General features: G+C 42.5%; 1 protein-coding gene across 1 annotated transcript in view; it reads right to left on the bottom strand.

Moving 5' to 3' along the window:
• The window catches only part of GAB2 (GRB2 associated binding protein 2), a 198,939-nt gene that overhangs the window by 19,261 nt on the left and 164,441 nt on the right, over positions 1–15,237 (bottom strand). Inside the window, exon 3 of the mRNA XM_060771218.2 lies at positions 410–650. Within this exon, the coding sequence (XP_060627201.2) occupies positions 410–650 (241 nt within the window). The remainder of the gene's footprint in view (positions 1–409; positions 651–15,237) is intronic.

The raw sequence follows: 15,237 nt of genomic DNA on the forward strand, positions 1-15,237 counted from the left end.
TCACATCAGCACTTTTAATCTGTACCCATTACTCTGGCCCGGCCCAGTTTTATTGTGTCCTGGTGTATTGTTTCACTCCTTCTTGTTTAATATTGCTTTAACTGTTTTTAATTTGCTTTAGGTTGTGTATTGTTATGTTGTGTGTTGAGGCCTTGGCCTTTGTAAGCCGCATCGAGTCCTTCAGGAGATGCTAGCGGGGTACAAATAAAGATAATAATAATAATAATAATAACTCCTGGAACGATTCCATCAGCGTTGCCTCCAAAAAATCCTGCAAATCTCTTGGGAAGACAAGTGGACAAATGTTAGCGTGCTTTAAAACAGGGATGGGCAAACTTGGGTCCTCCAGGTGTTTTGGACTTCAACTCCCACAATTCCTAACAGCCTACCGAAGAATGTCTGCTCCTACCTGGTGTTCTCTGAGGTCCTGCTCATGCACTGGTGCAGGAAGAGATAGTCCTGCGGGGCACTGGTGGAAAGCGTGGTCCGGATATGGTTGGAAGGCGAGTCGAAGGTGAAGAGGGTGGGCTGGCTGGAGTGGGAAGGAGCTGAAGAGGTCCGTTCTCGCAAAAGACGCTGAGTGGAGCCGCTGAGCTCTGCCGGGGAGGAGCGGGGACCGTGACTCATCATAGGAATGTTTCTCAAAGAATCTGGACAGAGAGAATAACACAGCTGTCAGGATAAAGTGCATCATCATCCCTCCTTTGTCATCCTTGCCCACAAACAGAGGGAATCCTACCATTATGCTTTCCAAAACTCCAGTTCAGTGGGCAACTGCTATCCGTTTGGGTTGCGGTCTAGGACCCCCAAAGACCCCGAAAACCTAGGATCTTCAAATCCCTTTACACATCTTTATCTTAATCCAAAATGCTTGGGACTGGAAATATTTTAGATTTAATTTTCACCCCCAGATTTGGAATACTTGTATTTGCATATATGTGCAACATAAAATATCTTGGCAAAGGCACCCAATGCTGCACACACCATTCATTTAGTTTTCCTATGCACCTTATACATATAGCCTGACAATCATTTGATATACAATGTTTTGTAACACATGGCAAGCTATTTAATCTCAGCAAATTGAAAGCCAAACCAAGGTCACAACAACATCAGTTATGGAACTCCAATATGCCGATGATAACGTTGCCTGTGCTCATTGAGAAGAAGACCTACAAGCCACCCTAAACACCTTTGCAGAAGCATACCAGAAGTTTGACCTCTAATTGAACATCAAGAAAACCAAAGTGCTCTTCCAGCAGTCACCAGCCAAGCTCTCTCCAATGCAAGAAATACAGCTTAATGGTGGAATGTTAGAAAATGTTGACCATTTCTGCTACCTTGGCAGCCACCTCTCCACAAAAGCCAACATTGACACTGAAATACAACACCGCCTGAGCTCTGAAAGTGCAGTATTTTTTCCGAATGAAGCAGAGAGTGTTTGAGGACCGGGACATCCGTAGGGATACCAAGGTGCTTGTTTAAAAAGCTATTGTCCTCCCAACCCTGCTCTATGCCTGCGAGATGTGGACTGTCTACAGACGTCACATGCAACTCCTGGAATGATTCCATCAGCATTGCCTCCAGAAAATCCTGCAAATCTCTTGGGAAGACAAGCGGACAAATGTCAGCATGCTGGAAAAAGCAAAGACCACCAGCATTGAAGCGATGATCCTCCACCATCTAACATTCTGTATTTCTGGCATTGGAGAGAGATTGGCTGGTGACCGCTGGAAGAGCACTCCAGAATGCTCCAGAATGCTCTTCCAGATATATGATGCCACCATGGCGTTGTGGATTGAGTTTTGAATAACTGGGTTGGGATCCTTGATGAGCTACGGAAACCCTCCTTCGGCTAGTGACGCCTTCTCGTCATCAAAGGCAAATCTCTTGTGAACAAATCTTGACAAGAAAATTCCATGACTTAATGGCCACCATAAATTGGAAACGATTGGAATGCACACAACAGCTATGCGAATAGAAAAACACTGATGCACAGACTGCCAATATGAAAGCTCTTCAAAGCCAAGTTAACTCCTCCAGCTAAAGGCTGTCTCTCTGACCCCCTGTGAGTATACTTTTACCATAGCTGCCTTCAAGCTGTGGAACTTCGCAAAGGGATAGTGCAGGCTGTTTGCTAAAAGCTTTTGAAAGCAGAATGATAGACCTCTTGGTGTGAGGTCTAGAAAATGCTGCAGAGGAAAAACGCCTTCTTATCAAACACTGTGTGGTCCAGATATTTAGCGTACTCTAAATGGTTACCTTGCCCCCCCCCCCTTAAATCTCTACTGAATTGATATAGATGGGCATGGGTGACGTCTCCAGGTGGGCTGAGAGAATTCATGGGCTTCATTACGGCAAATATGAACCAATATTTTTGTTTTATCGGCAGGAGTGAAGACAGCTGAAAGGAAGAAATTCAACTAATTGGAAAAGTGGTGCTAAAGAAGAGTCATCCAGACATCACATATTGTTGTTAGATGATGGCATGTCAAATATGACTTATGGTGGCCCTTTGAAGGAGAGCTCTCCACGTCACCCTGTTCAGGCCTTGCAAATTTAGGTCATGATCATAGAATCACAGAGTTGGAAGAGACCTCATGGGCCATCCAGTCCAACCCCCTGCCAAGAAGCAGGAGTCGTCTGTGCACATTCAGAAGATCTACAAGCCACTCTAAACACCTTTGCAGAAGCATATGAGAAGCTCGGCCTGTCATTGAACATCGAGAAAACCGGTGCTGTTCCAGCAGACACCAGCCAACCCCTCTCCAATGCCAGCAATACAGCTTAATGGTGTAACATTAGAAAATGTTGATCATTTCCGCTACCTTGGCAGCCACCTCTCCACCAAAGTCAACATCGACACCGAAATACAACACCGCCTGAGCTCTGCGAGTGCAGCATTCCTCCGAATGAATCAGAGAGTATTTGAGGACCGGGACATTAGTAGGGATACCAAGGTGCTTGTTTATAAAGCTATTGTCCTCCTAACTCTGCTATATGCCTGCGAGACGTGGACAGTCTACAGACGTCACATGCAACTCCTGGAACGATTCCATCAGCGCTGCCTCCGGAAAATCCTACAAATCTCTTGGGAAGACAGATGGACAAACATCAGCGTGCTGGAAGAAGCGAAGACCACCAGCATTGAAGAAATGGTCCTCTGCCATCAACTCCACTGGACCGGCCACATTGTCCGGATGCCCGACCACCGTCTCCCAAAGCAGTTGTTCTACTCCGAACTCAAGAACGGAAAACGGAATGTTGGTGGACAGGAAAAGAGATTTAAAGATGGGCTCAAAGCCAACCTTAAAAACTCTGGCATAGACACTGAGAACTGGGAAGCCCTGGCTCTTGAGCGCTCCAGCTGGAGGTCAGCTGTGACCAGCAGTGCTGCAGAATATGAAGAGGTACAAATGGAGGGTGAAAGAGAGAAACGTGCCAAGAGGAAGGCACGTCAAGCCAACCCCGACCGGGACCGCCTTCCACCTGGAAACCAATGCCCTCACTGCGGAAGAAGATACAGATCAAGAATAGGGCTCCACAGTCACCTATGGACTCACCCCCAGGACACCTAACTTGGAGGACCATCATCCTCAAACTGTGAGGGATCGCCTAAGTGAAAAGTGACTGCCAGAAAGCAGGAAAATCACATTCAAAGCACCCCCAACAGATGGCCATGCAGCCTCTGTTTAAAAGCCTCCTCCTTGATGGTCTCAAATGCGTTCTTCGTCTTTTCCTTCTACCTTCACAAGCAATATTGGGTTGTTGTAGATTTTTCATGTTATGTGGCTATGTTCTAGAAGCATTCTCTCCTGATGTTTCACCTGCATCTGTGGCAAGCATTCTCAGAGGTAACCTCAGAACTATAGATCCCAGCAACTACAACTCCCAAATGCGAAGGTCTATTTTCCCTAAACTCCACCAGTGTTCACATTTGGGCATATTGAATATCTGTGCCAAGTTTGGTCGAAATCCATAATTACTTGAGTCCACAGTGCTCTCTGGATGTAAGTGAGCTACAACTCCTAAACTCACGGTCAATGCCCACCAAACCCTTCCAGTATTTTCTGTTGGCCATGGGAATTCTGTGTGCCAAGTTTGGCTCAATTTCATCATTGGTGGAGTTCAAAATGCTCTTTGATTGTAAGTGAACTATAAATCCAAGCAACTACAACTCCCAAATGACAAAATCAATCCTCTCCAAACCCCACCAGTACTCAGATTTGGGTATATGGGGTATTTGAGCCAAATTTGCTCCAATGAATGAAAATACATCCTGCATGTCAGATATTTACATGGCGATTCCTAACAATAGCAAAATTACAGTTATGAAGTAGCAATGAAAATAATTTTATGGTTGGGGGTCACCACAACTTGAGGGGTCGCGACATTAGGAAGGTTGAGAAACACTGTACTATGGGGTTACGTGTCTTGGTAAGATTTGTTCAGAGGGGATTTACCTTTGCTTTCCTCCAAGGTTGAGAGAATGTGATTTGTCCAAAGTCACCTAGTTGCGCTTTCATGGCTCACGGAGGGGTTGAACTCCCACCTCCAGAGTCAAAATAATCCAATGTCCAAACTATTGCTCCATATTGGGCTCATCCAAAGACCTTTACTAGAAATGAATTTATCATCTTGCACAGTAAGATGCCTAAGTTAAACAAACTCTACCAAAGAACAGCTTAGATCTATCAATTGATTAAAATCGGCATGTGAACAGAAATGGTTGGGCATGCGTGCAAGACATCTTGTTTTGTTTCATTTCCCCTGTCTTTCAAATCATTTTTGATTAAGCATTTCCCACTATGCGATAGATTAAAAAGGGAGAGAGAAGTGGAAATGAATATTTCTTCCAAGATGACACGACATCTGCCATCCATGGCAAGCACTTATGCTAAAAATGATTAAATTTTAGAAGTCTGCTGTCCAGTTAATTGGGAACACAGCTGAAAGTGATCAAAAGGTTGTTAATTAATCTAACCCATTAACTGAACATACTCCTATGCATACTTGCTCAAGCTGAGCAGCACATTATTGACCAAGGCAGGGATCAAACAGCCATCTTAGAAGCAAAGAACTGGAAGGGACTTCTAAAAGCCATCTAGTCCAACCTTTGATCATGCAGGAATATGTAACAAAAGCACTTTTATGGTGCCATACTTTAAGTTTGACACATGCATAAATGCACCAAAATAGATGGTGTTAACCAAAGCTGTAATTTTGCAAAGTAACAGGTTTTCTCTGTGAAAGAGTGCTAGCATCTCACCAACTTCCATAGCACTGAGCCACAGCAGTTCAAGTGATGTCTTCTTGTTGTTAAATATCATTTGTTGTTGTTCATTCATTCAGTCGTTTCCGACTCTTCGTGACCTCATGGACCATACTCCAGAGCTCCCTGTCAGCCATCACCACCCCCAGCTCTTTCAAGGTCAATCCAGTCACTTCAAGGATGCCATCCATCCATCTTGCCCTAGGTTGGCCCCTCTTCCTTTTTCCTACCATTTTCCCCAGCATCATTGTCTAAGCTTTTCTGTCTTCTCATGATGTGGCCAAAGGACTTCATCTTTGCCTCTAATATCCTTCCCTCCAATGAGCAGTTGGGCTTTATTTCCTGAAGTATTGACTGGTTGGATCTTCTCGCGGTCCAAGGCACTCTCAGAACGTTCCTCCAAAACCACAGTTCAAAAGCATCTATCTTCCTTCGCTCAGCCTTCCTTATGGTCCAGCTCTCACATCCGTAGGTGACTACGGGAATACCATTGCTTTAACTATGCGGATCTTCGTTGCCAGTGTGATGTCTCTACTCTTTACTATTTTATCGAGATTGGACATTGCTCTCCTCCGAAGAAGTAAGCATCTCCTGATTTCCTGGCTGCAGTCTGCGTCTGCAGTCATCTTTGGACCTAGAAATACAAAGTCTGTCATGGCCTCAACATTTTCTTCCTCTATTTCCTAGTTGTCAATAATTCTTGTTGCCATACTCTTGATCTGAGAGTCTAATAGAGTCTCTGTCTAGTCTGAAAGTCCAACGGAGTCTCTAAGCATACTGTTCCTACTAAAGTCCAAAGCAAATACTTCTTTACTGAAGTCTAAAACAAACTGTTTCTAAAATGGAGTCTGAGCCCTGAACAAGCCCAGACCTGATCACATGGTCTGCTACTCCTCCCACAACAAAGGGTTAAGGTCAAATTGCATACCAATACAACACATACAATACGATAACCAATCTGAATTATATACATAACAAATAACTAGTGAAGGCTTGGAAGATTGCTATTTCCAACAAGCTGCAAGACAGTCAACCTGTATTTGTTAGCTGCTCTGGGCTATAAATACATTAAATGAATAAATACATTTTATTAAATAAGTAAACCAAGCACATAAGTCATGTTGAAGGCCACACACACAATATCTGACATTTCCATTCCCAAAATTGAAAAAAGATTAACATGCCAGAGATGGAGAAACACATCCTTGGCATTAAGCGATTCGGTAGATGTAAAAATTGACTTGTCTCTGGAGTTGCCTACAGACCCTCCCCAGCACACTTCAGGTTTCTATTAAGACAGAGAAAGGAGCATTAGTGTGTGGTTCTGGCAGCCTGGTTTGTGCCTAAATGCATGGCTGATCAATATTTAACATTCTCTTTAACAACGTTTAGAAGAGATTAAGGATAAAAAATTCTCTCTTTGCATAGATCATTACGCAGATCGATTACACACAAGGACCTCAAATTCCTTGCTTTTGAGAAGTTGAGGGGGAGGGAAACCATTTTTGCAGTTATGTCATCTTTCATACTATGCTTTGTTTCTGCCATTACACACACACACACACACACACACACACACACACACACATATATAGTGTCAACTGCTTGCATCCATGGATTCAACATCCACGGATTCAACCGTCCATGGCCTGAAAGTATTTTTTTAATCCAAAAAACAAACCTTGCTTTTGCAATTTTATATAAGGGACACAATTTTACTTTGACATTGTATAATAATAATAATAATAATAATCATCATCATCATCATCATCATCTATATAAATAAAAATGTAATGTTCATTTGTGGGATTAATATAACTCAAAACCCACTGGATGAATTGACACCAAATGTGGACACAAGACACCTATCAGGCGAACAAGTGACCATCACTCATAAAAAACTGGAAAAAACACTTTTTAAGAGACTTTAAAAAAGAAAAAAAAATTACAACACATGCACATATATATATATACACAAACACACATATACACAAATATATACACACCCATACACATAAAACACATATAGACAGACTGGGCCACAGCAACGCATGGCAGGGGACGGCTAGAAATAATAATATAATCCAATTTATGGATTCACTGCGTCCAAAATGTCTAATATTCCAGAAGGCTAATGAGACACAGATAGATTGAAGGCAGAATCAGAGGTTTATTTCTTGATGGCCAGAGAGGATGTCAGTAGAGACTCCAAAGTACTGATGTACCACAATGGCGAATATGGAGCATATGTTATATTTGACAGCTATTCAAGACTCCCACACTCGTCTCAGATTGGCTCAGAAAGTATCTGGCTAGGATTCGCTCTGTGGTTGGTCTAGGATTCTCATTTCTGGTTGGTTTCCACCATGGCAGGAAGCTTTAAACTGTCACTGAATTATTTTGAAGTGTGTGTTCATTTATTGATCTGCCTGAGAGGGGTGTGATCAGGAAGGAATATGGTGGGGCGACTGATGATGGGCTTAACATTCTAGCGCTAGCAGACACAATGGGGTTAGTCCTGATAAACAATGAGTGTCACAAGGATGGGTCTGGCTTGGGGCAACGGAGAGGGAAGGTTCCCAGAGATAACCAAAATGGTGCCAAAACAGCACTTCATAATTTTACCTTTTTGGATTACAATTGGTCCTCATGGCCACACAACCCATGTAACTAGGAAAGTAATTAAAAGGATTACAGCTACATTGCAAAACAAATTTATTTATTTATTTATTTATTTAAAACGTTTATATTCTGCCCTTCTCACCCCGAATGGGACGCAGGGCGGAGCACAGGATATATACGGCAAACATTCAATGCCAGGACACAAATTCTTATATACATACATAAACATTAAAAACATTTATCAAAATATTAAAATAGTCATCCATGTCAAATCTAATTGGCCTGGTAATCTTTCCTATTGCCGCTTTATGCCCTGTCCTGAAAGCTTGGTTCCACAGCCAAGTTTTTACCTAAAGGACAGGAGAGAGGGGGCCGACCTGATCTCACCAGGAAGGGAGGTTCCATAGCCGGGGAGCAATCACCGAGAAGGCCCTGTCTCTCATCTCCACTAATTGCGCCTGTGAGAATGGCGGGATGGAAAGCAGGGCCTCCCCGGAGGATCTTAATCTCTGCGATGGTTCATAGGTGGAAATATGTTCGGACAGGTAATTTGGGCCGGGGCCATTTAGGGCTTTATAGGCCAAAGCCAGCACTTTGAATTGTGCCCAGTAGCAAACTGGCAGACATAACAGTATAGCAACGGTAGTATTTATTTTATTGTTTATTTATTGAATGTATAAGCAGCCTGTCTCCCAGAGTGAGACCCAAAGCGGATTTTAAAATGACAAATAAAAAAATGTATTGCACAGTGTAAAACCATTACTATCATATAGTAACTTTTAAAATGCATTACCAACATACAAAAGTTAAAAGCTATCTAAAATATATACAAGAAAATGTCAACTCTCATCATTTCACAGTTTTAACATGACTTGATTATACTTACTACAAAAATGAATTGATTTTCGAGTAGGTGATTATGTCTAACTAGTTCCCTGCAGACTTTGGGAGAGAAGGCAAATAGATCTAGGAGAGTATTAAGAGATTCTCCTGACAGAGAAGAAATCAAGGCTAGGGATTATCTGAGATCATATTCACACAATGCTTGCTAACTTTGATGTGGGGAAAAATGCTATGTTCTATGACATAAAGAATCAAGACGCAGTAAGCATTTTGTTCCATCTTCTCGGAATTGAAGGGAGTTTAGAAAACACTTGGTGCATCTATACAGTAGAATTAATGCAGATCGACACCACTTTGACTGTGCCCTGGTAGTCACAGCTTGGTGGGAACCAATACTCTTTGGCAGAGGAGAATAAATATCTTATAAAACTACAACTCCAAGGATTGCATAGCATTGGGACATGGCACTTTAAGTGGTGTCAAACTGCATTAATTTTACAATGTAGATGCACCAAGTGAATAAGAAAGGAGGGGTAAAATGACTTGAGAAAAATTGATGTCTCGTATTTGGGAAAAGTGGCACATGAACCCCTGCAATTATAGAAGGTTGACCGCTCTGCTACATCAGCCCGGATTTCAGGGAAATGGGTTATTGTAGGTTTTTTTGGGCTATATGGCCATGTTCTAGAGGCATTTTCTCCTGACGTTTCGCCTGCATCTATGGCAAGCATCCTCAGAGGTAGTGAGGTCTGTTGGAAATAGGAAAATGGGTTTATATATCTGTGGGTTTATATATCATTTTCCTAGTTCCAACAGACCTCACTACCTCTAAGGATGCTTGCCATAGATGCAGGCGAAACGTCAGGAGAGAATGCCTATAGAATATGGCCATATGGCCCAAAAAACCTACAACAACCCAATGATTCTGGCCATGAAAGCCTTCAACAATACATTTTCAGGGGAATGTTATAAAAGTGCACAGGATTTGGGTGATGCTGGTTGGCATAGCCCAGAGCTTTCCAAAATTTGCATGTCTCTTTCGAGAGGGATAAAGCGGGGTATAAATAAATATAAGAATAAACATAATAATAAATATAATAATATATTGCTGCCATGCGTTTTAGACATACATTCTTTCATAACATAATAATCCAGTTTCACTAGTAAACCAGGGGTTAAACAAACTCCTATGAGAGTTTCATTCTCTCTCTCCCTTCCTCCCCCCCCCCCCACTCTCTCTTTCATATAATCTTTACTGTATAACTGAGGTTTGGACATTTTTCCTTTACACTTCTTATGTACTACAGTTGATTCCTGTGTAGTTGGCGGGGTTCAGAATGCTCTTTGATTGTAGGTGAACTGTAAATCCCAGCAACTACAACTCCCAAATGTCAAGTCTATTTTCCCCAAACTCCACTAGTGTTCACATATTGAGTGTTCGTGCCAAGTTTGGTCCGTCTCCATCATTACTTGAGTCCACTGTACTCTCTGGATGTAGGTGAATTACAACTCCAAAACTCAAGGTCAATGCTCACCAAACCCTTCCAGTATTTTCTGTTGGTCATGGGAGTTCTGTGTGCAGGTTTGGTTTAATTCCACTGTTGATGTAGTTCAGAATGCTCTTTGATTGTAGGTTAACTATAAATCCCAGCAACTACAACTCCCAAATGATAAAATCAACCTCCCCCCCAACCCCACCAGTATTTGAATTTGGGTGTATCGGGTATTTGTGCCAAATTTGGTCCAGTGAACGAAAATACATCTGGAATGTCAGATATTCACATTATAATTCATAACAGTAGCAAAATGACAGCTATGAAGTAGAAGTGAGAATAATTTTGTGGTTGGGGGTCAACACAACATGAGGAACTGTATTAAGGGGTCGTGGCATTAGGAAGGTTGAGAGCCACTGTTCTACAGAGTTATTGTAATCTGAAGCCATTGCTCTGTGCCCTGGTCTCCAGAGAAGTAGAAAGCAAGCTCATTCCCTGCTCAATGGGACATCCTTTCAAATATGTCAACATGGCTTTCATGTCCATCCTGCTCAACCTTCTCTTCTCCAAGCAAAATATATCCAGCTCCTTAAGCCACTCCTTATAGGGCTTCGTTTCCAGATCTTTTACTATTTTGTTTGGCCTTCTTTGGATCCTTTCCAGCTTGTTCATATCCTTGAACTGTGGTCAGTGCCAATCTTTTTCTTCAATTGGCCATCCATGTGGCTTTCAGAGTCGCACGGATGGCCTGAGAGCACTATACAAACGCTAAGCATCATTATTCATACAGATGATCTATCTGCTGGAGACAATGCCAAAGGGGAAGAGGAAAGCAATTTATTGAGATGATAAAACCAGGTTTTGGGAAATCGAGGGAGCCGTCTGAGTCCCTTTCCAACTGTTATCGAGTCTGTGGTTATGAAGAAGGATTATCACATGCAGATGGCTCATTTGCCATCATTCTGGAGATCAATGTCTCCTGGTGATTCGGATAACACAGTGACCTACATTCAAATGTTAGTCTAAAGTAGACAAATGGAATCAAATGAACTCTATAACTGCTGAATTATCAATTCTCACTGATCCACAGGTCAAGTTTTAGAAAATGTTCAGGTCAGAATAATTCATGACAGGAATTTCTGGAGAGGTTAAGAAATTTGAAAGGCGAGGAGCTTGGGATAGACAGAATGAGGATGGATTGGATGGCCTTTGGGGTCTCTTCCAACTCTAAGATTCTACTATTGTGGTTCTAGGAAGAAAAGTAACTTATTTGAAATAAGTTCTATGTATACCATGGAGAAAGAAAAATATGGTTGTAGAGCAGGCATGGGCAAACTTCGGCCTTCCAGGTGTTTTGGACTTCACCTCCCACAATTCCTAACAGCCGGTAGGCAAGGTCAGCAGACAAAGTCATGCTCACAGTATTTTGGGACCAGCACGGAGTAGGATTGATGGATTTCCTAGCAAAGGGGACCATGATCATTGGGGCACAGTATGCTTCCTTGCTGCAGAAGTTGCGGGAGGCCAACAAAACCAAGTGCCATGCTCCCCAAAGGTGTCCACCTTTGAGGATGTTTGTCTTATGTCTGTTATAACAGGCTGTGCTTTTTATTTAATTTTAGTTTGTTGTTATAATTCGTATTTATATGTTGGGTTGTATAAATTTTGTTAGCATTGATGTATTCGGGCATTGAATGTTTGCCTTTTATGCTTGGAATCCACCCTGAGTCCCTTTGGGGAGATAGAGCGGAATATAAATAAAAATTTATTATTATTATTATTATTATTATTATTATTATTATTATTATTATTATTATTATTATTATCTAACACTAAACCACAGTAGGTCACAGCAAACGAGATCTATATGCTATCACAAATCACAAGTCGAGCACTTCCCAAGTGTCTAGGACTATGTGATGTATTTTCGAATTATGAGCGCTGATCCAAGTAAGGTGGCCTTTTGCAATTGACAGATCATGATTTTGTCGATGTTTATTGTTTCCAAATGCCAGCTGAGAGCTTTTGGCACGGCACCCAGTGTTCCGATGACCAAAGGGACCACCTGTGCTGGTTTATGCCAGAGCCTTTGCAGTTCGATTTTGAGGTCATGATAGCGGCTGAGTTTTTCCTGTTGTTTTTCCTCAATGCGACTGTCACCCGGTATAGCGACATCAATAACCCAGACTTTTTTCTTTTCCACAATCATGATGTCTGGTATATTGCGTTCCAAAACTTTGTCAGTCTGGATTTGAAAGTCCCACAGGATTTTTGTGTGTTCATTTTCCATGATCTTTGCGGGTTTATGATCCCACCAATTCTTTACTGCTGGCAAGTGGTCCTTGTGACATAAGTTCCAGTGAATCATTTGGGCCACAGAGTTGTGTCTTTGTTTGTAGTCCATCTTTGTGATTTTCTTGCAACAGCTGAGGAGATGGTCCATGGTTTCATCAGCTTCCTTGCACAGTCTGCATTTTGGGTCATCAGCTGATTTTTCAATCCTGGCCTTAATGGCATTGGTTCTGATGGCTTGCTCCTGGGCTGCAAGAATCAGGCCTTCTGTCTCCTTCTTCAGGGTTCCATTTGTGAGCCATAACCAGGTCTTCTCCTCATCAACTTTTCCTTCAATCTTCTCAAGGAACTGCCCATTGAAAGCTTTGTTGTGCCAGCTGTCAGCTTTGGTTTGTAGTGAAGTTTTCTTGTACTGACTCTTTGTCTGCTGTGCCACCTTGTCATGGTGGGGAGCTTAACAGCTCCAAGGATGCTGAGAGCTGTGCTGGCGGTAGTATAACTACCAGCAGGTCCAGCCAAGCCAGAGAGGTCTCTGCTGAGGAGTGGAACCAAGAGTACCTAACCCATTCGCACTATGGAGAAGCAAACCAAAACGAAGTCTATACTGGCTCGGTTGATGCCCAGGATAAAAAGGACCGCGGTGGATGCTGCTGATTCTGGATATCCATCGACAAGTGGGCTACAGAATCAAAATACAAATGAACCATCACAGAAGCGGCAGAAATATTCAATGCCAGAAAATCGCACTATTATTATTATTGTTGTTGTTGTTGTTGTTGTTGTTGTTGTTGTTATTCTGCAAGACAATGCGCCAGTTCACAACTCACATGTTGCTCAAATGGAAGCATGCTCCTGTGGCTTTGAAATTCTACCATATCCCCCTTATTTACCCAACCTCACACCATTGGACTTCCACCTCTTTTCACCAATGAAGTTATTTTTGAAGATGACGAGACTCTGATTTCTGAAGTCACAACATGGTTTTTGGAGTAACTTGTCGACTTCCACAAGTGAGGTGTTTACAGTGGCTTAAAAAGATGGGAGAAGTGTGTGTCCCTAGGTTGCACCGATGGAGAGAAGGACTCAGAACTGGGCCAAGTTTCACTGCTTTCAGTCCACAGGAAGAGGGTCAGGGGAAATCTTTAATAAACATCCCTTATACTTTGGTTTTGGTGTTGGAGGAAAGTTCTGAGAGTGCCTTGGACTGCGAGAAGATCCAACCAGTCCATCCTCCAGGAAATAAAGCCCGACTGCTCACTGGAGGGAAGGAGACTAGAGACAAAGTTGAAGTACTTTGGCCACATCATGAGGAGACAGGAGAGCCTAGAGAAGACAATTATGCTTGGGAAAGTGGAAGGCAAAAGGAAGAGGGGCCGACCAAGGGCAAGATGGATGGATGGCATCCTTGAAGTGACTGGACTGACCTTGAAGGAGCTGGGGGTGGTGACGGCTGACAGGGAGCTCTGGTGTGGGCTGGTCCGTGAAGTCACAAAGAGTCGGAGACGACTGAATGAATGAACAACAATACTTTGGTTTTAAACTTTGGAAACTTTCAGTTGGGAGCCTGCGCGGGCGCAGATATTCCACATGTGTGCATTCACAGAGTCCACAAAGAAAAAAACTGCAGGTATACTATGTTGCAGTTGATTGTAAGTCTAATACTTTTGAACCTTATTTAAAAAATGTAATGGAAAAATGATCTACTCCCTGGGGAGATGCTAACCAACTTCATAAAACGCTTAATAGTTCCTGTGTTAGCACCTCATTTTAAAAACATCACCTTCTCTCTGCTTATCTCCATGAAATAACCAATCTCTTTTAGGAACCAACTCAGCAGTTTTCTGGGCAAAAGAAAATACTCTATCTGTACGTCAGATGTTACATTGACAATGCTTTCTTGACAGGACCTGAAGATTTCCACCATCAATTCAAAGTGCTGTTACTGCAATGCTAAAATAAACCTCCCCCCTTGTTTGGTTCTATTTTACAGCCTCTTTGGGTCCAGATACATTCAGCAGAAACTGGCTTTCTTTGCAATGCATGATAATATTTCCTCTTGGGAGCGTTCCTTCTTGAAGATAAGGGCAGAATTTGCATGAGAAAAGGCTGTTTGGGGAAGATAAGCGGGCTCAAACAACATTTGTTGCCTTATTGCAATCACAGGGAGAAGCCAAGACAGATGATCGCCAAAAACATACCCTCCAATATTTTCACAGATAAATACTGGGACATCTGTGGTCAAACAACACATCAGAATATGGGCAAGGCAGCAGATTTCATTAATGAGGAAGAATGTACAAAATAGGGGGAAATGCAGCAGTTTGCTTTTGCCTGAATCTACCGGGAAGGAGCAAAATTCCTCCCATTCTGTCTTCTCTCCTCGGGGCAAAGTATTCTCCACTTTGCAGCCATGGCAGTTAAAACAGTGTCAAGCTGCATTAATTCGACAGTGTAGATGCACTGGACAAACTCTGGCTCTCCAGGTGTTTTGGACTTACTTATTTACTTACTCCATAGAATCATAGAATCAAAGAGTTGGAAGAGACCTTATGGGCCATCCAGTCCAACCCCCTCCCAAGAAGCAGGAATATTGCATTCAGATCACCCCTGACAGATGGCCATCCAGCCTCTGTTTAAAAGCTTCGCCTAACCAGCTGTTAGGAATGGTGGGAGTTGAAGTCCAAAACACCCGGAGGGCCAAAGTATGCCCATGCC

Source organism: Anolis sagrei, chromosome 3, assembly GCF_037176765.1.
Source record: "Anolis sagrei isolate rAnoSag1 chromosome 3, rAnoSag1.mat, whole genome shotgun sequence".
NCBI classification, from domain to species: domain Eukaryota; kingdom Metazoa; phylum Chordata; class Lepidosauria; order Squamata; family Dactyloidae; genus Anolis; species Anolis sagrei.